This window comes from Ambystoma mexicanum, chromosome 9 (assembly GCF_040938575.1).
Source record: "Ambystoma mexicanum isolate Mex_15411 chromosome 9, UKY_AmexF1_1, whole genome shotgun sequence".
NCBI lineage: Eukaryota > Metazoa > Chordata > Amphibia > Caudata > Ambystomatidae > Ambystoma > Ambystoma mexicanum.
Genome location: NC_090931.1, coordinates 290,435,017 through 290,459,625, shown reverse-complemented (window position 1 = coordinate 290,459,625; position 24,609 = coordinate 290,435,017). Strand labels below are relative to the sequence as shown.

Genomic DNA, 24,609 nt, shown 5'->3' with positions numbered 1-24,609 from the left:
CAGAATAATTGTGGTCAAGTGGATAAACCAGGATTAGAACCCTAGTATGAACATTGCAAGGTTGGCGTGTTATCCGGTAAAGCGAATCTTTCAGCTCCTTTCTTTCCCATCCGCTGCTCCCTGTCCCCTCCCCGGCTCCCCTTCGCTTGCGTCTATTTCCTCTCCTCTCTTGTGCCCGTGCTATTGTAAAGTGGACTTCTAGAGCATGCTCTGCCATTTTGATGGCCTCTTGGGAAGGTAGATGGTGCAGTGCCTTTTTAGATGGGTGGGGATGACCCTTTGAGTGGCTGGAGGATGTAATGGTGCAGTGAGGCGGTTTCACTGATATGATAGGTTATTTATAACACGCTTAATACCAGAGGTTTCTAAGCTTCGTGTTGTCTTGCTTCCAAGGCAAGCACGTTGCCGCTTAGCTATCCTCCCGGACTGCTGATATGCCTGTGTGGGTTTTTGTGCTGCTTGTGGGGCATTGTGTGGCGTGGGGGGCTCTGCTAGGAAGCAAGGGATATACTGGTGGTACTGGAGGGAAGAAATTAGGTGGAGTATTGAATGGTGCACTGAGGGTGGTAGGGGGGATGGAGTGTGGAAGTCTGCAGGTGGGGCTATTAAGGGAATGTACATGTCAGGGGGTGGGGCTATGTCTACTTGGGTGGATTGGTTGTTGATGAGTTGAATATCTGAACTAATGATGTCTGAGCTGCCAGATGGGACCATTGCCATTAATCTAGTCTGATGGTCTTCATAGATATTGCTGCACAATATAGGAAATCGCCTGCCTATTTGCACTGTTAATGCCTTGCCATTCGATCATTATATGAAATACCCTATCTGCTGAAAAGTATTGCTAACCAGACCGTATGTCCATTATTGCTAACTCTCTCTGGGGTCATTATTGCTAATCCTCTGCTTGCTGTCATTGTTGCTGAACTCTTGCTTCTCGGTCAACATTGCAAATTCCTTAATCCCATGCCTCTAATCTCACTTGATGACCCTTTGGACAATAATGTGATGTCATCATTGCTCTCTGAGGGTCACTGATGTGGGTCTTACTGGCCATTACCCTCACTTGTTCTCAGAGTGGGACATATTTCACGGTGATCCGTGGTTTGTGGGAATGTTTTTGAGAAAGAGTATTTTGCAGAGTTATGGAGGCATTGAAATAGTGAATGTTCATTTTCATTATATGCACTGCCACTCCCCCATCTGCCAATACCGCTTTCAAACGGCTTAAACAGGGGTGACTGGGAACCAAAAGAGGCCCTGGAAATCATTTTCAAAGTGGCCCCAAATTACACATTTTCAGCACGCCCAACCCTTTTCCCCTGAGAACATTAGAAAATGAAATATGTTATCACACAAAAGAGGCCCAGGGTGCAAAGACTACCGGGAAATCTCCAGAGTTCCCTATAGGCCAGTCCACCCCTGGGCTTAAAGGTGGCATTAAGCGCTGTTCAAGAAACCCACATTCCAACATGCCCAGACTAGAAGGGGTTGGAAGGACTACAAAGCTTTCCGTTGCATGCCAGGACCACCGCCTTACTAACCCGTGCCTATAAGGTGATGGGGAGAGCCTTTAGGTCTCCGAGCCCCTGCCAGGCCTGTCCCCCACCCACCCCCGCATATATATCATGACTGGCCCCCACAAGAGAAGATCCTCGGCATCATGGGGTGCTGCCAGTGGCAGAGGTGTACAATACCCCTCCCCCCCCAGGTTAACATAGCATCACATGCATAATATGCGACACTCGGGGCAAGATATGTGAGGTTTGGATAATTGGTTGTATATAATTTGTTCTGCAATTACTTTGATGTGTCACGTTGTCGTAAATTATTATTTTTTAGAAGTATTTTCAAAGCTCTCTGGTACACTGCTTATTTGGGTAGTGCTGTAGAAAAATTCAAAATGAGGTAAAAAATAAATAATAATATACTATAGTGCTGGAAAGCCACAGCTAGTCAAAATCCTACTAACTACGTTTTCTATAGCACTATAACCCGTCCACGAAGGCTATCCCTACTGTTAATGCCCTACACTAGTTGTAGCCCCGAGCTGCAATAAGTACCTACAACAATGGCGACGGCATTAGCGGCTGGTAGATTCCCATATGGAAGGTCTAGAATGCTATTAGAACACGCCACCCTTTGAGGGTAGAATATTCTGTTTAAAACAGAGAAAGACAAAGTAGAAACATTGAAATGTCGCGAGACAAGACTTATACCAGCTATGCCACCCTCTGCCACGCCATAGTCAGGAATGGAAATGCCAGCATTCCAATGTTCTAATTAAGCGTTAGTGCCCATGGGTGGAGTCAGTGCCTATAAAGACTTTCCGTTAAGGAGGGCTGAGCGTCACGTACTGGCCCGGTAATGACCTCAGCCCATGGGAGGGAGCGGGGCTGAGGTCTTTAGCAGCCACGGAATAAAGTGGAAAGGAAAATGTGCAGTAAGAACAAAGAGCGCTGCGGGAGTGCTGCAGTTCCTGCAGTGTGGCAGGAAATAGAGGGGAAAGGGTGGCAGAGAGTTGGGAGGTGAGGAGGGGCGTGGAGGCACACGCACTGTTGTGAGTTGAGGTGCAGGATGGATTGGGTGGAAACCCTGAGGCGTAGCCAGGATTGTCTAACACCTGGGGCCTGAGGCTAATGTGGTTGGGCCCACCGCAGTGACATTAACATCTGTAAATGCCCACATAAGGCTGCAGAGTGGGCATTTACAGCTTGTGGGTGGGCCTTGCCCGCTCACTCCCTACCCTGTCTAGGCCTCTGGAAATGTGTGGGATAGCGTCATGGCATCTGCAGTGGAGAAGGGGCACAGTGAGGACCACAGTAGTACTGATAATGTTTATTGTGGAGAAGTCCACATGACACGAGGCTGCTGGCATGAAAGGGCAGTGAATCCAGTTTAAATCCATGACTCTGGTGTGGCCAGCACGGGAAAGCCCCGATGCACTTGAAGGAAAGGATTACTCAACATGTACCCAGGCCATGTACCCAGGCGTTCTCTAAGATCTAAGGCCCTGGGTCAGATCTCAGTCTTAGCCCATAAACGACCTAGTGGTTTGGGGAGAGCGTTTCCGGTGATAGCAGCACAAAAATGGAACCTCCCTCAGACTTGAGCCCAATTACATAGCTTTCAGGAAAAGTTTGAAAACATATCTCTTCAAGTGTGGGGTGGACTCTCGCAGTCCAGTTAGGTATCCTTAGGTAGGGCCTGCTCTGTCCCATGTATTACATTTTTGTATTGACTGTGTCTGTGTGTTTGCGCGCCGATGCCTGTGGGGTTTCAGCACAATATAAACCAATAAATAAATAAATAAAGAGAAAGTTTCAACCTCTTCCTGCACTTTTATTTTAAAACGAAAACATTCCGGAACAGTTTCTTTTAGAAATAAAAGTATAGGAACAGTAAAACTTTTCCGCTCGGGCCCACTTTCGACGACTGTTCTGGACCCGTGAAGGGGAGCGAGTTGGGAACGGCCTTCGCCGGGAACCCAGAGCTACTTTCACTGCAACCAGAGGAAAAATGAGGCAGCAGGGAGCAGCGGCGAAAGACAACATCGTGTCACTGCCACGAAGGACTTCTGGATAACTACAAGCGAATAATTCCACATAAATTCTAGCTTCTGATTGGCTGAGCCACCATGCACATTCTCAAAAGAGTCATCATTCTTAATGAACCAAAAGGGAGGTAAGGAAGTTAACTAACTCCCAGCGCGCCAAGAGACATCACAAACATCAGGCATTCTCTTCAATCAGGGGCAGGAAGTAGCATTAGGGCACTCACCCGCAGCTCCAGTCAGGGCAAAGAGTGGTATCTGGTTAGCAGAGGCGTCGCTGGGAGGGATCTGGGGGGGGGACTATAGGCCTGGGTCTTTTGGTTGTTGCCCCGGATAGAAGATCAGGGGCTACAACCAAAAGGCTATAGCTAGCCCCGAGTCCCGACAATCCTGACATTATCATAGCCCCAGATCTTTTCCAGACCTAGCAACACCCCTGCTGGTTGGTGAGGTCACATGCCTGCTCTACCAGTTATAATGTCACTTGCAATATCAGGTAATGCATGCCACCACACACCGGCGCCATCCTTTACCAGGCATCACCTGCTCTAGATGCTGACAACACAATAAAGCCTGCACATTCTGGACATTTTCTCATGCTTACTGAGACCTCATCTTATTTTAGAAATGCGCTTTCATACCCCCACAATCATATCACCTCTCACCGCGTTCCACGTGTTTTTTTTTAACAATGCTGCCGTGGTTTGTTTACCTGAATATCCCCTTTCTTGTTCCCCAGCAGGCTATGGTCTTGCGACACCCGGGCGGAGTTACAATACGCCAAATCTCAGACAAGGTTCAGGTGCCGTAAGACCACTACGGTGGCACGGGCGCGCAGTATAGATATTGGATAGCATGGCATATGGCTGATTTCAGAATTTATAGGGGCTATACTAGAAGCTGCCCACACGCGTTCGCAGGCGCGTTGTGCATGTGCCCTTTCCTGATCAGGACTAGGATTTGATCATTCTACATGGACTCGCCAGGCATGTCAATTAGCATGACTGGATCAGTATGAACAACTCTTCACAAAACATACCATAACACATGGAGTCTAGGTTAACATCACCAGATAACCTTAGCGGTGCATTGCTCTCATTTGTATAGAGAGCTTGTAACCCCTTCACTGCCAAGCTATTATGCAAGTCTATGCAAAAAGGACGAGGATACTTAACGGTTTGGATACGTGCCTACAATCTTGGGAGAGACTACCTCTGTACGCACACGACTTACATTCATCCAGCTTAGTTTAGCCCAGGGGCTCCTAGTCCGTGCCTCCAACCACACCAGGTTTTCCAGATAACCACTGACATGTCCGCTCAGAATCACTGCATTCAAATGTATTTTGTGAGGATATCCTGAAAACGTGGAGCTGCTCATGAGGACAAGACTTGGTGAGTTAGTCCACTCGGTGGCAGTGGTGAGCCTGAATTTATATACCAAAAGAATGTAGCTCAGGTTTTTGGGCTTCTGTTTGCTTTCTCAGGGGTAGGATTGGCTACTCAGGGCAATGGTAGGTGTATGGGATGCAGCAGGAACTATCTGGCATACAGGCGGCACTGCTGGGCATTGTGGGAAGAAATGCATTTCCTGATAACCACTTGATTGGCAACAGAGTATAGAGGCAGTGTGATGTCCCAAGGACCAAGGCTGGTTAAAGCACTTACGCCACACTAGATGATGTGGTTTAGGCGTGATGTACCAACCTGTCAAGCACTTATGCCACACTACATGATGTCATTTAGGCGTGATGTACCAAGGCCAGTTCAAGCACTTATGCCACACTAGATGATGTCATTTAGGCGTGATGTACCAAGATCCAAGGCCGGTTCAAGCACTTATGCGGCACGACATGATGTCATTTAGGCGTGATGTACCAAGATCCAAGGCCGGTTCAAGCACTTATGCCGCACGACATGATGCCATTTAGGCGTGATGTACCAAGGCCGGTTCAAGCACTTATGCCACACTAGATGATGTCATTTAGGCGTGATGTACCAAGATCCAAGGCCAGTTCAAGCACTTATGTCACCCTACATGATGTCATTTAGGCGTGATGTACCAAGATCCAAGGCCGGTTCAAGCACTTATGCCGCACGACATGATGTCATTTAGGCATGATGTACCAAGATCCAAGGCCGGTTCATGCACTTGTGCTGCACTACATGGTGTCATTTAGGCGCTACTCTCGCTTTTGAAAAGGCATTTATGGTCATATGGCACCTCCTATAGACTCCTGCAGCCAGCGCCCTAGGCAGCTGCCTAGAATTGCCTTGCTGTGGCACCTGCCCTGCCTAGACTACCCCGCATCAGGGTGGTGGGCAGTGAGGAGTGGCGCTGAATGCTTTTTCAGCAGTTTGTTAATCACGCTCTCTTGATCAGGCAAAATATGCCACTGGCCAGGATGCAGAGCAGCCAAGCTGCCGGAGTGCCGGCTCTGTGGTTGAGACCGCCAGCAGGTATCCCAGCATGCTCCAGGCCATGAAAATATGCTCACTCTGCCCTTTGTTTACTCCTAGGAGGTATAGTTTTGCTTTTTCTTTCTAATTCTGGATTTGTAATGAGAGAAGTTAAACTGCTGGATCCAGAGGGTCAAGTAATAACTAAGGCTACGGGGCCCTATATTTGCAGGAAAAGCATATTCTCTATGCCCCCGGCAGAGTACCACCGGCTCTGTGTACCCAGGACTAAAAAATGCACGATAGGGAGTCAGGTGTTCTCTGTGGCGAGCCCGCGGCTATGGAATGCTTTCCCCCTGACATTGAGGCTTACTGGTGACTATGAATTCACTCAGGCTCCTCTTTCACGCTTTTTGCCATTTCCTCTGATTACCCTTGCGGTGTTCAGTAACAGCGCCCAGAGACCTTTGGGTATTAACTGCGCTATACTAAGCTCCAATGACATAACATCACATGATCATTTCCCTGAATAGGAAACTGCATCACTGCTACCCACGTCAGCAGGAAGACATTCCAGAATGGAACATGTTGGTATGTGGGCAGACTGAGACAGCGCGCCACTCTGGAAATTCAGAATCACCCTACTTTAGCTACCAGGCTACCATACCAAATGGTCCTCGAGCAAGAGTTCCGGGGCATCTCCTAGTTCACTATCTTTGCACAAGTCGAGGGAAGGCAATGGCCTCCTGGGGTATCTGTCTCATGTCCAGAAAGTGGAAGGAAGAACTCATTCTCTGGCACAAAACAAACATGGCTCGTTAGGTTCCTTGGATAAAGGCATGGCTATGGCCAAGATAGTCAGTCCTAGAGACCAGTTTGGGTAGGTTATGTGGACCAGTTTAATCATTTAAAGTATTGTGCTTCCGGTATAGCTACAAGCCCTCCATGCTTTCAAATGCATCATTTTCCACAAACGTTCCCCAAAATGCACCATAGTTGCTATTATTTATTTATTTATTTATTAAAATTCCTATATATCGTGCCACATGCCCGGAGGCCTCAGGGCGCACATAAAACAACACAATAAAAACAGGTGGAAAAAACAGAGTGGAGAATACAGTATCGAGGAATCAGTGCAATCAGACAAAGAAGTCATTCAGTTTGTCATGAAAGGTTACATACAGTGACAAATGTAACCCTGCTTTTTTGTCCCAGTTCAACACTGCCTGGCACCATACTGTTAGAGTCTTAAATCCGGAGTAAACTATTTCTGGGCATGTTCACTATCATGAAAGGATGGGTATCTTCTTATGCTGTGGCAGTACAGGGTGTGTCTATTCTGTGGTGCAACACGATGGGCACAAACTTTGACCCAATGTGGTCAAGTGCATCCAAGTCCTGTCCTGAAGAGGGGAATCCAACCAAGATGCATTTCACAACATTAAATGTAACGGAGATGTGTGTACATAGAGGTTATCCCGAAGACACAGTATCACTGGGGATTCCGAGGACTGGACTCTAGCTTATGGTTGGAGGACCATTGGGAGCAATAGACCAATCGAAGAACTGAACTCAACACAATGGGCCTCATTATAGCTTTGGAGGTATCCCGCCGGTGAATCCAGCTGGATACCCCCAAACAGTATTACCGGTACCGGCACTTGGTCTGACGGAATTACCAGTGCCGGTAAGGGTGGGTATTCCCCATTCCACGGTGTCCCACAGGACTCCATAGGGTGAATTGCTGGTATTACTGGCACTGGTAATACCGGCGCTGGTAATAGCAGCATTTTATAGTGGTGGGGTGGCGGAATTGCTGGCAGCTCAGTGCTGCAGGTGAATCCGGCCACCCCACCCCACCACCAAACTTGTAGTTTGGCGGTGCGGGAAAAGTGGCGGTAATGGAATTAGCGCCACTTTTTTCCTGCACAGCCAACCTTCTAATGAGGCCCAATAGTCATTCATTCATTTTTGTCATTTGTATAGCGCCTTTCACTATAATTATGGTCTCAACGCGCTGTTGAGTGAATGCTCTTGGAGGGACCAGAGTCCAAATTTGGGGCACGTTGGGACGGGCTATTATGCAGCTCTGCATTTCAGCCATTAAAGTTATGTGAATATGCCAAAGGAAGCCTCCAGCTGAAAATACTATATACATGGCCTAGAGAACTGAAACTTGACTCAACATGACACATTATGGCTACACACAATACTCTAAATGTGATCTATAGAAGGGGACACATGGGTGTCAATGAGGCCCCACCAAACTGCAACTGACCAATATGGAGCGGAACCCAAAAGCCCAGGCAAGGCCTCAAAACTAGAGCCAATACCAAGCGAGGATTCCAGAACAAATCATAAACTTCCAGAGGTGGCCTCCAAAACACAACACTCCATATGAAACCTCCAAAAATAAAAAAAAATACTCCATTTGGATCCTCCTGAAACTGTATACCATTACACATATATATCACTCTTTGGATGTATTGGGACCCGAGTATGTTCATGGAAATAGAAAGGAAGAAAGTTCTAGGATAACTGCACATCCTAATAGGGTGACTCCATTCTAGCCTGTAGAGTTATCCAAAACTTATATATGGTTCAAAGTTACAAGCATTTTAATGTTAGGATGATTATTGTGGAAGATCAAATTAGCACAAAGACCAGTGTGCTCTATGTACTTAGTCAATCAGCCAAATAACCAAGCAATCCTTTTGTCTGAGACGTAGCTGTCAAAGATCTGTAGGCCTACTTATGCTCCCCAAATGCACCTGGATTTTATGCAAAGCAGGCTGGACCTCTGACTAGTGTTTTGTGTCCCCTTCCCCTTTCAGATAGGGGGTATTTAGTTTTAAAGAGTACAATACAAGTGTACCAGCCTGTCAATCTTGGAATGCTATCCTATCAGAAAATAACGTATAGGGTTATTTTAAGGGACTTTGCTTGGTAAGACGTGTAACATTCTTATTATGAATAAACTATACATTGGAAGTGATCATTAGAAATTAACATTGTACGTTTCTAAACAGAGTTAGTTCGATATGTTAGTACTGTTAAATCATTTCCTTTTGTTGTTTACTTGATAGCACCTTTTCCAGAAAATCACATCCCCACACTCAAGATCTTTCTTTTTGCCTCTGAAGTGAAAGAGAGCGAAAGAGAGAGAGAGAGAATCGGAGAGGGAGAAAGAGCTAGAGAGTAGAGGGAGAGAGGGGGAGCAGAGGGAGGGGAGGGAAAGAGAGAGAGAGAAGGGAAGAGAAAGAGAGTGAGAGGTAGAGCGGCAGAGAGAGACAGCAAGAGAAATAGAGTGTCGAGAGAGATTGTCTCTGGATTCATATAAAATGCAGTAATAGAAAAAAGTAAATAAATACATCTCCAGTTGTGCAATCTTCTGGAATATATCACAGCTGACATGACTCCGACAGGTAATGTAGTTTCACATTCAATCACAAACCTTTGTATCAGTTCCCATAAGCGAAAAGTAATCAGGATATTTTTACTGTACGGGTGCAGGTCTAATATGTCAAGGCACAGACGCCATGTCTGCCAGTGTTTACCCATCAAATATTATGAAATGACGCAGTTCCTTTCCTGGCAGCTGATAGGTGCAATGAGGCAGGGCGTGGTCTAGGCTCAAGCAGCCTCTCCACGGCGGGCCTCTGCTTCTCCAAGTCCCTCTCCTTCTGTTGCCACTTCCTGTTCAGGAAACAATGCTGTTTTGGAAAACTCATAAAGTCCCCACCTCCAAACCTCCTAAATTGCCCTTGCTTCAAACAGCAGACACGTGTGTCCAATATCGCACGAAAATGCACGCAGCTCCTAGATGCACAAGGGTTGGAAGATAAACATAGAAAGTAGGGTGACCACATTTAAACACACAAAAAGGGGACAGGCCGTCGACATAAAGGTAGGACTTTCATGTGACAGTGGGGCTCAGCATGTTCAACACAGAGCTCTGATTGCTATTTTAGGCCTTGCAGTGGAGGCTTTTCCCCATCCTGTCTCTGTGGCGCAAGCAGTTAATATGCGTAATAGGTATTGGAAAAGCTGGGAGTTTGATCCCTCCCCTCGATCGTTTTTGTGCATATAAAATTGCCAGGGTGTATTAATGTTTGTTTGGCTTATAATTTCCACAAAACCAGGACATGGTTTTCAAATAAAAAAAAAAAAAAACTCGCAGGACATGGGGACAGAGTGTACAGATCTGGGAAAACTGGGATGTCTGCTCACCTAAATAAACCCATGAACGTCTGAATTATGAGTGCTTGAAAACCCTAAATGAAGCCCGTGTTTTCTAGCCCACAGATTAACTCCGAGGAAGGACACTGGCAGCAGCGCTGTAGTTGCTTTCATACTTTTAAACACGAGTATTTCATACTTTGGGGGGGGGGGGGCGTTTAACTGCAAGCCCTGTTTATGTATATTCTGCTTATCTTCCATCCCATATGGAGCTGGGATTGGGGTTCCGTGTCAAAATATTACCGGCCAAAATAAAATGTACATAAATATCGACCTCGAAACGATTCATCGGCGCCTGCAATTCCGGGTAAAGCCCACACTCGCACGTCCTTCGACACTGCGAAAGAACCCGCATTGGGACAATGTTTAAATTGAGTTTATTACTCCCATGCAGTCAACACCAGACAGGCGATGAGTCCATCGCCTCAACTGAAGCTATGTCTACCTCTTAATACTGAAATGCAAAATAGCTCATTTATATCGAATACGTTGACCGGGTTTTTGGAAAATCCCCCCAGACACGAGATTATGTTTCAATTAAAAAAATCAACCTTTGCTTTTCCCACAAATAGCTGAGTTGGTGCCGCAGTAACAGGGGACGTTCCCCTGTAGTAACCATTTGCCCCAGACTGCCCCCAACCCCACCCCTCCCATTTCCCCAATACTATAGAGCTTTTTGTTGACTTTATTTTAAGACTATTTTTGCAGCCTTGCATATTTTGCACTTTGCGTCTGGACGCGCGTTATTTTCCACTCGATATTATAACACGCGGCCCTTTGCAGGTACCGGTTGTTCATTTGGAAAACACACTCGTCCTGTGTCCGTACCCTCGAAGCACCGGCTGCACCGTTTAGGGGTATATTGAAATCCTTACGTAAGCATTGACATGCCTTCGTGGGCGCGAGTTTCAGCAGCGCTGCGTATTGCAGTCTTTGCAGCCGCCGAGATATACTCTCCTTAGAGTTCATGATGTGACAGTCACACCCTCGCGAGATTAAGGGCCCGAGTCATGGCATTTTTTGCACGGTTCAAAGTGACTTTGCACTGTCGACACAAAACCCGATGCATGGAACTGCTCAAAGTGTATTTTTGCAGTGGCAAGTCCGTGCAAAGTCATTTGGTACTGCAAAAATGACTTTGCACTGCAAAAATACACTTTGCACGAATCGGGGTTTGTGTCGGCAGTGCAAAGTCACTTTTCAGCAATGCAAAGTCACTTTTGACCGTGCAAAAAATGCCATGACTCGGGCCCTAAGAGACTGGCAACGCGTCTCTCTGGCTCTTTCACCTTCCACTGCCTCGAGCTGACGAAGGGACCCTCTTCGAGGCCCTGTCTACCGGACTGAGGGACGGCATGGCCAGACTCGGGCCTCTTGCTTGCTCCACCGCCGTTAACCAAGCTGCACCTCAAAGCCGAGGCCCAACAGGGCCGAACTCTGTCCCAGCCAGCATCCTCGCGTTCCCATGCAGCGTCTCGCGGCCTACCACTTCTGGCTCGACTAGTACCGCATTCGCAGCCGCACCAGCACGTGGCGTGTGCTCTGGCGTTCCCGTGCAGCAAGCAGCACGTGGCGGCGGCCGCAGCTCTGGTGGGACTCTTTCCATTCTGGGCAGGACCAACACTGATTTCAAGGAGGCTTGTGCCACTTCTAAAATGGCGCAGACAGAATAACGATGACATTGAGGGAGGCTCAGAAGGAAGCCAATAGTTTCCAGTTACTCAAAGCTTCTATCAGTCACTTATGGTCGTTTTTTCTCTTCCAGGCCCTGTGCCATATTTATTGAGGTTTCCATGGAATTGGTGTTTTCAAATCTGACATATGCCAGCCCACCCGATGGTCACCATGGTTTAGCTCCACGTGTCTGCTACTGGAACGGCGACGTGAGGGTGTCTTGCTGGGGTGTTTGCTCCCCCTCATTTCTGGCACGGTCTCTCAGCAGTCCCTCCGCATCTTTGAAGATCCTCACTCTTTCCACTGTGCCATAAACGCACCTCTCTTCTCCATTGGTGGAGATGGGCAGGTGGTCACTCCCCTAGACCCTCCTCCACACCCAGAGGCACCCCCATGCTGCCCCCTTTTAGATATAAGTAGTAGACATTGCAGTGCAATTGATTATTTATTTAATTAGGTATTTATAATGCGCTTAATAGGCAGAGGTTTCTAAGCGCGGACCCAGGGATCAAACCTGTGTTGCTCTGCGTCGTCTTGCTTCCAAGGGGAGCGCGTTGCCCCTGAGCTATCCTCCCTAGGCAGATTATCGAACAGAACTGGTGCAGAGACCTGTCTTGCTTGGCTATGGGTTCGGAGCGAGGTCACTAAAACACCATGTGCAGTGTGCTTCCGGTTCCTACTTGCTGTCCGAAGAGGGGGAGCCCTGAGAGAGAGAGAGAGAGAGTGAACTCAATGGTCCTCATTTTATCCACCTCAGAAGGATGAAGAGCTGAGTGGACATGAATGACCATGAATTAACTTATGACCATGAGGTCAAACACAGGCCCCTGCAGTAGATGCATTAGTCCATTGAGCCGCAGGCCCAGCTAAAACACATGCAACGAGCTGGGTAAACTGACTAAGATAGAAAGAAGAGAGGTAAAGATGGCTAGACAGAATACAGACAGCTAGATAGGCAGGCAGACTGAGATCAAGAGAGAGATAGATCGATAGACAGAGAAAGATAGAGATCAGTAGATGGACAGATAGAATACAACCAACCAGCTCGGTAGGGAGACTGAAAAAAAAATAGAGAGGAGACTGGGATAGATAGATAGAAAGACAAGTATGAATAGATGGATGATGATGGAAAGATGGATGGGTAGATAGATAGATGGATACATAGATAGACAGTCAAATAGATAATACAGACAGCAGGAGAGGTAGACAGCGTTAGGTGGATAGAGGAGAGTTTGTTTTGTTTGTTTATTCATGTGTTTGTTTTGTGGGGTAGGTAGATAGCTCTACAGGTAGACAGATGGTGGACAGAATACAGTCAGATATGCAATGTGAGTGAGGGAGAGAGAGGGGGAATGAAATTCTGAGTGCTGTGGGGTGCTGTTCTCGCCGGCAGCTTCTCTACACTACCCACAACCATTTCCAGGGAAGTATGAATCAGCGGTATCCAGAATTGCCACGAAAAATGATTAATAATCGCTGCACACAAGGTTTCACTGTTTTGTGTTCCTTACTGTGCAAAGGCCCCAGAAAAAGCAAACACTGCAGAGGCGCTCTGGCTTCGGGCCTGTGCCTCATCTTGTTTGAAGTAATTCGCACACAGAAACAAGGAAAAGTTCCTGAAAAGGCCAACAATGCACGGGAACACATTGAAAAATGAAACGCAGCGGCCTGTGCAGCCTAATCTTTTTCTTTTTAAACTCATGGAAAAACGAGGGCGGCAAAAGAAATACAGCTGCTGAATGCTAGTCCGCCCCCAGGGTTCAAAACAGATGATGGAAGGGTGATACCGCCTGGGGGATGGGGGGGCAGGAAGGGAGACACAGTGAGGCAGGGGAAGGAAGGACGGAAGGAAGGAAGGAAGGAAGGAAGGAAGGAAGGAAGGAAGGAAGGAAGGAAGGAAGGAAGGAAGGAAGGAAGGAAGGAAGGAAGGAAGGAAGGAAGGAAGGAAGGAAGGAAGGAAGGAAGGAAGGAAGGAAGGAAGGAAGGAAGGAAGGGAGGGAGGGAGGGAGGGAGGGAGGGAGGGAGGGAGGGAGGAAGGAAGGAAGGAAGGAAGGAAGGAAGGAAGGAAGGAAGGAAGGAAGGAAGGAGGGAAGGAAGGAAGGAAGGAAGGAAGGAAGGAAGGAAGGAAGGAAGGAAGGAAGGAAGGAAGGAAGGAAGGAAGGAAGGAAGGAAGGAAGGAAGGAAGGAAGGAAGGAAGGAGGAGGAGTGAGAGGGTGGGAAGGAAGGAAGGAAGGGAGGGAGGGAGGGAGGGAGGGAGGAAGGAAGAGAGGGAGGAAGGAAGGAAGGAAGGAAGGAAGGAAGGAGGGAGAGGGAGGGAGGAAGGAAAGGAGGAAGGGAGGGAGGAGGGCGAAAGGAAGGAAGGAAGAAAGGAAAGAGGGAGGGAGGCAGGGAGGGAGGGAGGGAGGGAAGGAGGAGGAGTGAGAGGGTGGGAAGGAAGGAAGGAAGGAAGGAGGGAGGGAGGGAAGGAAGGAAGGAAGGAAGGAAGGAAGGAAGGAAGAAAGGAAGGAAGGAAGGAAGGAAGGAAGGAAGGAAGGAAGGAAGGGAAGGAAGGAAGGAAGGAAGGAAGGAGGGAGGGAGGGAGGAAGGAAGGAAGGAAGGAAGGAAGGAAGGAAGGAAGGAAGGAAGGAAGGAAGGAGAAAGGGGGGAAGGAAGGAAGGAAGGAGGAGGCAGGGAGGGAAGGAAGGAAGGAGGGAGGGAGGAGGTAGAGGAAGGGAAGGAAAGAAGGAGAGAGGGAGGAAAGGAAGGAAGGAAGGAAGGACGGAAGGAAGGAAGGAAGGAAGGAAGGAAGGAAGGAAGGAAGGAAGGGAGGGAGGGAGGGGGGAAGGAAGGAAGGAAGGAAGAAAGGAGGGAAGGAAGGAAGGAAGGAAGGAAGGAAGGAAGGAAGGAAGGAAGGAAGGAAGGAAGGAAGGAAGGAAGGAAGGAAGGGAAGGAAGGAAGGAAGGAAGGAGGGAGACGGGGAAATGAATAAAGTGAGTGAGGGAGGAAAGAAGGGGGAAGGAAGGAAGAACGAAAGAAAGAACGAAAGAAAGAAAGAAAGAAAGAAAGAAAGAAAGAAAGAAAGAAAGAAAGAAAGAAAGAAAGAAAGAAAGCAAGCTACCTCGGTTGAGCGGTAAGTATATTCAGAATGTAAATAGTGCCGAAGCCAGGAATCGCACCCAGTTTGTTAGGAACAGGGGGTCATAATCAGACACGTTGGGCCTGATTTACAAAAAAAAATTGGGGAAAGTTTCATTGAAATCATTTTTGCAAATCAGGCCCTTCCTTAGACGAAACGCGTGAGCGTCTGGTCGGGCTGCCTGTGAAATCGCGTGTTGCAGCTTTCCGGAACCCTAAGAATCCCACGGGGTTGGCAACCTCTGCCAGCTTTCGGATGATTGCTGGAGGCTGGCAAAGGAACTTGGGGGCTGCGGTTTGACAGAGCCCTCTTTTAGCAGTGAGCGGCCCTGCCAGACCCAACGCGCAACACGCGAGAAAGGGTGGGCTGTCGGCGCGGGGAGGGTATGCGCGGCCCCCCGGTAGGCACGGTCCAGCAGTGACGACTTCTATTGCCGGGTAGGATTGTGGGACGGGGTTGCAGGGAAAGGTTAATGGCTCGGCATGCTTCTCCGGGGAGTGGCTCTCCGCTGCGCGCACCTGAGCGTTGCCTTTTATAGCTGGGTGCGGCCCTGGACTTCAGAGGGAGCACCTTGGGAGCAGGGTGCCAGCCAAAGACACGGGGGCATTCAGACTGCGCAGCTTCCCCGTGCAGGCTCCAGCCGCCCAAATCCTGCATCACACACACACACTGAGAAATCAAGCGGAACGACCCGGGCATACAAAATAACACCACCACAGTAAGAAGCTCTGGCCATCCTGGCGGGTGGAAAACAGTGGCGCGCCCATTCCCAATGGCGACACCCACGTGCATTACGCTGGATTCACGCCGAAATAAACCAATGGTACAATACAATTAAACTAAAAACAAATCACGGAGGCGTGCAGGTGTGTTATACAACAGAATCCAAATGTGACTGCAATGACATTGAAACTATATTTAATGGGTGGGTAGAAGGAAGGCGCCTAGAATGATCGTGAAATGACAACATTGCTACAGGCTTCCGATTGGCTGAACATAAGAGGCGGATTGACGTCATTCAATTCACAAACAAGGAGCAGTGTTACCCCGCCGAGCCGAGGGGGCTGATAGTGCGTAACTCTGAGCCTCGCAAAAACTGGGAAATCTGTAATGAGGTCAGAAAAGGCTTCTAGCCACAATTAAGGCCACGATGCTTTCACCTGTACACCTCCCTCAGCCTGGTCCGTTTGTCATCGTTAATGCCCGCAGCTGAGCAGCGTATAGTGGGCATTAATACCTGGAGGTAGAGCGGCCCCTCTTCCACAAAAAAAAAAAAACATAGCCAGAGCGACTCTCAATTCCTCGAACATGTAGGTAGAAAGAGCGGGCCTCTTGTCATCACTAATGACCGCACACAGAGAGGCCTTCTGCCATCCATATGTGAGATGGTCGAATAGGCCTCTATCCATCGGACACGGAACACGGACAGAGGGGACCACTATGCCCCCTCCCACCTTATGGGCCGTAGACAGAGCGTGCCGGCCCTAGCCCCACACAACCCACGACCCATCGGGCCTCTGTGTCTCCGTAAGGGCCTTGGCCAGAACAATACATTGTTATTCCTCCAAACTCTGGGCCCCTACCACCCGGTGTCCTGAAATCGCCGACCTGGAGCCCTCCGGGTGTTACGCACACAGCACCCGCCGCAGAATACCACATTTTGACATTGTACACGCCCCTCTCCCCGAAGGCCGGAAGTTTACAGTTTGGCAGCGAATCGCCCGCCTCTCATTCACCGCCATCGCCGCCCTTTGTGTATTTTTCCGTCGATGATTTATAGAAAAATAAATTAATAACACAGAGCTCCACGTGCTTCGGTTTATACTATCGCTTTCTCGTCGGTCAAGATACGTTTACCTTAGCTTTCCGAAATATGCGAATTTAAGGTCCAGACCTGCGCCCTACATTTTCGAGAGAAAGTGCGATTTTTGGTGGGGCGCGGGGGGGGGGGGGGGCACGTCTTTTAAAAGATTTCTCCATGCTGTTTTTATTATGTGGCATTTCAGTGAAGGCCATTCAAAATATGCCCTTCTTGACCCACAGCAAGTACATGGAAGCGAGTCGTGAAATGTGACAAACGGAGCCAAACCTCGGTAAATTCTGGAAAGAGACCGTTTGAGCAAAGGGGGGTTAACACTCGGAGTAGCGATCACCCCCTGCCCCCCCCCCCCCCGCACCCCCACACCCAGCACACTGTCTCCTCATTTAAAGTCCTTGAAATGCAAATTGCCCTCCCATAAACCACCACCCCTTCTAAAACGTGTGTCTGGTCTGCGTGGACTCATTCCCAGCAACAACAAAAACAGCGCTGCCACTGTGTCATAAATCCCCATGCCTGTGGGCCTGAGTGATGCGCGAGACACACCCCCTATGGCACTACATTCATTAAACTTGTGATATGGCAGCATCCGTGTGTGCTGCAACTTCAACACACCATGATGACATTGCATCGGTTACAGGACATGTGTAAGACACGCACAGGCAAGCCAGACACCGAACAATGCTTAGGAGCTCCAGATCTGGGCGCTGTGTTGATTTTGTAACGTGGGTGATATTTTTGTCTTTAACTCATGCAATGTCTAGCGAGCGCCATGGGGCGTTCAAAGGACGATGTGGGCGCTACACAAATAAAGCAATTCATTTAAAGTCGCCTCAAAACGGACACTGCGCATTCGAAAAGTGCAAAGCAACAAGACAGCCCGAAATGCATCGTGCTTATGCGAAGCAGCAGTGAAAATGAAGTGCCCGAGGTGATAAGCGCGTTTAATCAGACTCGCATATTTTCAGACAACAATGCAAGCGGCCTGTTATCCTGATCGCTTTACGGCTCCATCTCCACCGGGGCGCCCCCTCCCCACTGTGTAAGTTTTACTATCGATTTTTGCCGTGCTTTGCTTAGGAAAAAAACAGCACTCCTCACACGTGCCTTTCATTATTTTGATTACAGTTGGCATGTGTGTGCCAGCCAGGGCTATCCGTGTGCCTCGCTGCAAAAACATATTCAAGACTTTTCTTTGAAGCACACGTCTCACTCAACTCTGTTTACATGTAAATGGGAAGTGATCAAAGCTTTGAAGTCCCCGAGCGGTGGTGTTTTGTCATAGGACCCCCCCTCCCCCCAGTGTATGTTAAATAGGAGATGTGAAATCGCGGAGAGACAGTATAAGCTTAATCATCGCGTGGCAATATCGTAATTTGTCCAGCCAGCATCTGTGGCACGAAATCGAGTATTACCCCTGCCCGCTGGCAACCCGAGAGATCCTCCTGCGACGCTATCATAAAGCATCAGGCATCAGCCTGCGACGCTATCATAAAGCATTAGGCATCAGCCTGCGACACTATCATAATGTATCTGCCACCAGCCGGCGACACTATCATAATGTATCTGGCACCAGCCGGCGACACTATCATAATATAACTGGCACCAGCCTGCGACACTATCATAATGTATCAGGCACCAGCCGGCGACACTATCATAATGTATCTGGCACCAGCCTGCGAAACTATCATAATGTATCTGGCACCAGCCTGCGAAACTATCATAATGTATCTGGCACCAGCCTGCGACACTATCATAATGTATCAGGCACCAGCCTGCGACACTCATAATAGATCTGGCACCAGCCTGCGACACTATCATAATGTATCTGGCACCAGCCTGCGACACTCATAATAGATCTGGCACCAGCCTGCGACACTATCATAATGTATCTGGCATCAGACTGCGACGCTATCATAATGTATCAGGCACCAGCCGGCGACACTATCATAATGTATCTGGCACCAGCCTGCGAAACTATCATAATGTATCTGGCACCAGCCTGCGACACTCATAATAGATCTGGCACCAGCCTGCGACACTATCATACTGTATCTGCCACCAGCCGGCGACACTATCATAATGTATCTGGCACCAGCCGGCGACACTATCATAATATAACTGGCACCAGCCTGCGACACTATCATAATGTATCAGGCACCAGCCGGCGACACTATCATAATGTATCTGGCACCAGCCTGCGAAACTATCATAATGTATCTGGCACCAGCCTGCGAAACTATCATAATGTATCTGGCACCAGCCTGCGACACTATCATAATGTATCAGGCACCAGCCTGCGACACTCATAATAGATCTGGCACCAGCCTGCGACACTATCATAATGTATCTGGCACCAGCCTGCGACACTCATAATAGATCTGGCACCAGCCTGCGACACTATCATAATGTATCTGGCATCAGACTGCGACGCTATCATAATGTATCAGGCACCAGCCGGCGACACTATCATAATGTATCTGGCACCAGCCTGCGAAACTATCATAATGTATCTGGCACCAGCCTGCGACACTATCATAATGTATCAGGCACCAGCCTGCGACACTCATAATAGATCTGGCACCAGCCTGCGACACTATCATAATGTATCTGGCACCAGCCTGCGACACTCATAATAGATCTGGCACCAGCCTGCGACACTATCATAATGTATCTGGCATCAGACTGCGACACTATCATAATGTATCAGGCACCAGCCTGCGACACTATCATAATGTAACTGGCACCAGCCTGCGACACTATCATAATGTATCTGGCATCAGCCTGCGACACTGTCATACTGTATGAGGCACCAGCCTGCGACACTCATAATATATCTGGCACCAGCCGGCGACACTATCATAATGTATCAGGCACCAGCCTGCGACACTATCATAATGTATCTGGCACCAGCCTGCGAAACTATCATAATGTATCTGGCACCAGCCTGCGACACTATCATAATGTATCAGGCACCAGCCTGCGACACTCATAATAGATCTGGCACCAGCCTGCGACACTATCATAATGTATCTGGCACCAGCCTGCGACACTCATAATAGATCTGGCACCAGCCTGCGACACTATCATAATGTATCTGGCATCAGACTGCGACACTATCATAATGTATCAGGCACCAGCCTGCGACACTATCATAATGTAACTGGCACCAGCCTGCGACACTATCATAATGTATCTGGCATCAGCCTGCGACACTGTCATACTGTATGAGGCACCAGCCTGCGACACTCATAATATATCTGGCACCAGCCGGCGACACTATCATAATGTATCAGGCACCAGCCTGCGACACTATCATAATGTATCTGGCACCAGCCGGCGACACTATCATAATGTATCTGGCATCAGCCTGCGACACTATCATAATGTATCAGGCACCAGCCGGCGACACTATCATACTGTATCTGCCACCAGCCGGCGACACTATCATAATGTATCTGCCACCAGCCGGCGACACTATCTTACTGTAAAGGACATCGTCCTGCTACAAGAAGCCACAATGCATGCAGTTTCGCGGTCATCATCCGGGGAGCGTGTACAGGTGTCCCCGACGTCCTCAAGTAACAATATAACACGTCCTCACCCGGCGATAGACAGCACAGTTGTGTAGCTCACATCATCCGGTGACAGCATTATAGCTCACAATGTCATATATTAGCCGACAGTATCGGGGCAGAATAGGCTTTCTTGGCCTTGCACATCCTAGCGATTCCACCTGCCGCAACACGGCCATGCGCCTCACATGATGTAACAAATAAGATAACATGTATCTAATGTCGTAGCTTATCTGCCTGCCACCATGTTATAATGTATCTGACGTCATCCCGTGACAGTTTAGGAAGGCCTTTTACACACTCCCCTGGCAATAGTGGGATAACACCAAGTTATCTGCGAGCCCCGTATTGTCATTTCCCTGTAGTATCTGGCACCCCTTCTGTTTCAAGGATCGAATTGGAGTTAAAGAAGCTGTGCGGGGAAGGGTCCTGGGCAGCGGGGAGGGCCACGGGGTCTAGAGCGCCCAGACGCCGCCGTCGGTTCCTAATAAGCGCCCTGCCTCCGCGGACATATCGCCCAGGAGCGGACATGATAAACTGTGTGGGTAATTAATGAGCTAGCAGGCGGGCATGCGGCGGGCGAGCTGTGCAGGGCGAAGGGAGCGTTTCAAACATACAGGGCCGGGTTCACACACAATGAGGACATTCCATGCATCCTATGGGTGGATCAGACACACAACGTGTGTGTTGTGTGACCCCCCGCTGCCACTACCATGCGTGGCTGCAGTGCACGCGCTACACATTTCGGCGACCCACCAACCCCCAAGCCGAACAATATGCCTTTACTCCCACAGTTATAGGAAGGAAACGCGTGCAACCATTTGCACGTGTGCATCGAAGATTCGTTCCCAGTTGGGCCGCGTTTTCATTTGAAGCGCTTTGAGGGAGTATCGAGCGGTTTAAGCATATATTGGGACGGGAACGCGGCCCCCCGTTTTTCGTGCATGTTTACTTGGGGCAATAACGCGACTTGCCACTTTTCTTCCTGAATTAGCCGCCCCGGGCGTGCGTTTCACAATGGACGCCTTTCGCTTTTCTTGGGGAAATGGAGGCTGCGCGCGGCTGGTGCACCCCCCCTCGCCCCCCCCCCCCAGACGGGGCTCCCTCGCCGGGATGATGTTCGTGATAGGCCGGGTGGCCACCCCGGCTGGGTGGCACGGGTCGGGCCCAGCACCTGCCCATTTCGGGCACATTTTCAGTCTTCTGCCTGATCACGAACACGCTTTTAATGGTATCGCGGGTCCTTTTCATAAGAACACCTGGGCGCGGATGCATTTTAGGAGAAATACACTTGGCGGACGAGGAACTTTTTAGCGGGCTGCTTTTAATAATGACGCATTTTACATTGTTTCGAAGTGGTTTTATTGCCATGATGACGATGAAAAGTTAATCAAATGTTAAATAATTGTATTTCATGTGAAATGTTAATGAAACGTCATGCAATTTGTTCTTTTCGTGTATATTTAAAAGGCTTGTATTTTTCCTAGAGTTAATAATTAATTTAAAAAAATGGTATCCTATGTACACGCAAGACGGCGGGAAAAAGTCTATTGGTGACCCCCTAATGCCGCTTGGAAGGCCCGCTGGACAGTGGGGGGTTTCAGAGCAGCAGGGGCGGTGCACCTCAGCATGGAAAGGTGCTGTCCTGCGCCCGTCGTGTCACTCATAATGCGACAGGGTACTACCGGATCAAACATGTATACAGCCTGAGTGTCACGCCTCAGGATTGGGAGCTGGGAGGAGTGGGGGCGCCACGGTACCCGAAGTGCATTAATAATTCTGTAAGAGAAATGCCATGCGTGCTGCAGCCGAGTCACTTTAGCATGAAAACAAGACATGCATGTGCAGACAGCGTCACGAGAAACACATGTGCGCACCCATAGTGGGACGGTATGGGAAAGAGCAGATTCAAGTAACACAATACCAGCGGCCCGTCTGCCGGGGCAGCACAGCGCAGCTGGAGTTGGATTTAAGGAGCGGGCGGGGGCCCGCAGGAGGCGCTCTTCGTGGGACTTTCAAGGGCAGTAGTAAACCTATCGACTAATGGTAAGTGTCCTCCTTTAGGGACGACCTAATACATTATAGACGAAAAGTTAGTGGCCAGCTTCAGGTGTGACATCACTGCAGAATATTAAATGTGCAGCCGAAAAGTGAGTGCCCAGCTTCAGGTGTGACATCACTGCAGAATATTAAATGTGCAGCCGAAAAGTGAGTGCCCAGCTTCAGGTGTGACATCACTGCAGAATATTAAATGTGCAGCCGAAAAGTGAGTGCCCAGTTTCAGGTGTGACATTACTGCAGAATATTAAATGTGCAGCCGAAAAGTGAGTGCCCAGCTTCAGGTGTGACATTACTGCAGAATATTAAATGTGCAGCCGAAAAGTGAGTGCCCAGCTTCAGGTGTGACATTACTGCAGAATATTAAATGTGCAGCCGAAAAGTTAGTGCCCAGCTTCAGGTGTGACATCACTGCAGAATTTTAAATGTGCAGCCGAAAAGTTAGTGGCCAGATTCAGGTGTGACAGCACTGCAGAATATTAAATGTGCAGCCGAAAAGTGAGTGCCCAGCTTCAGGTGTGACATCACTGCAGAATATTAAATGTGCAGCCGAAAAGTGAGTGCCCAGCTTCAGGTGTGACATCACTGCAGAATATTAAATGTGCAGCCGAAAAGTGAGTGCCCAGTTTCAGGTGTGACATTACTGCAGAATATTAAATGTGCAGCCGAAAAGTGAGTGCCCAGCTTCAGGTGTGACATTACTGCAGAATATTAAATGTGCAGCCGAAAAGTGAGTGCCCAGCTTCAGGTGTGACATTACTGCAGCATATTAAATGTGCAGCCGAAAAGTTAGTGGCCAGCTTCAGGTGTGACATCACTGCAGAATTTTAAATGTGCAGCCGAAAAGTTAGTAGGCCAGCTTCAGTTGTGACATTACTGCAGAAAATAATACACGTATGCACGAAATGTTACTGCCCCGCTTCGGGTACTCGATTAACTCGATACGTGATACTCAAGAAATCGGTTTAAGTGAAATGGCCGCCCTGCCCTTGATGCAAGATTTGTGGAGGGCTACACAATGCGCAGTTTCGCCGCTTAATAAACAGCCAACATTAATATAGTTTGAAATAAATATCCCAGGCCCTAGGGACCGGCTGAAAGAGTTCAAGAGTCGTCTGAGGGGTGCTAAAGGGAGACGGGAGGGACTAGGTAGCGGGCAGTGTCATGGCTGCGCCCACAAGGAAGCGGGCAGGAGTAAAGCTGGAGACCTGGTATTGCAAGGAGGGCATATGGACGGGTCCTCGGGCATGGCACTGCAGCACCCCTGCGCACTCACCTCAACATCCTGTCCACCTCGGCCCTCTGCTCCGCCGCTTCCTCCGTGTTGAGGGACTGCAGCTCCCGGTAGATGGGCGGCGTGTCGAAGTCGTCCCCGTCGTCCGAGCACTCGTCCCCGGAGAGGCGGCCCTTGCCGTGGCCGTTGGTCAGGGTGTGGAAGACGGGCTTGGTGTCCGTCTCCTGCTCCCCGGGGGACATGTGCAGGTTCTCCAGCTTGACCCCAAAGGGGGGCGCGGGCAGCAGCTCCTCCAGCGCCTGCAGTAGCGCCTCCTTGGTCACCCCGGAGCTGAGGAGGGCGTTGAGCAGCTCCTGCTGCAGGGAGGTGAGCTTGGACACCATGGCTCGGGTGCGAAAAGTCAACGAGAACAACCAAACAAATCCCCCCAAAAAAAGGCCCCGAATCCTGGCAGCCCCTGTGCCCCTTGGATCTCCGCGCTCCAGGTCCTGTGACACTTCTAGCGGCCCTGCATCCCCGCCATCAGCCCATATAAGATATGCAAATGAGGGGAGGGCAGGGAGACATTCTTACAGGATGCAAATGCAGGGGGAGGCTGCCCTCCCGAGCCCATTGTGTGTAGAGCGCCGCTGCCTTAAACCACCCTTTATTAGCGCTGCGTTTTTATCAGTCAAACTTTAGGTGAACTTTGGACTTGTTCAGCCAAGTGCAAAAAAAAAAAAAAAAAAAAAAAACAGCCGAGCTCTCAGCCGCCCCGCCGGCCCTCCTCCCACCTCTGGAGAGGGGTGAATCTGTTTACAAACGCGGGGTTACCTCGTGTGCACCAGCACCTGCTGGGCGGATTCTGCCAAGGGGCAGCGGTGTGGGAGCGGAGCCGGGAGCGGCAGCGGCGGCTGCAGGGGGACCGCGGGATCTGGGGCGCAGCCGGGGCTGCTGGTGCAAC

At 49.2% G+C, this 24,609-nt stretch overlaps 1 protein-coding gene across 2 annotated transcripts in view; it reads right to left on the bottom strand.

The window, feature by feature from the left end:
- Positions 1-24,306, bottom strand: part of HNF1B (HNF1 homeobox B) — a 113,832-nt gene extending 89,526 nt beyond the window's left edge. The window contains exon 1 of one of the 2 annotated variants that reach the window (XM_069614667.1): positions 23,709-24,306. In XM_069614667.1, the coding sequence (XP_069470768.1) occupies positions 23,709-24,049 (341 nt within the window). In that variant the 5' untranslated portion in view covers positions 24,050-24,306. The remainder of the gene's footprint in view (positions 1-23,708) is intronic. The other variant, XM_069614666.1, reaches the window with a different exon arrangement.
- Between the last annotated feature and the right edge of the window lie 303 nt (positions 24,307-24,609).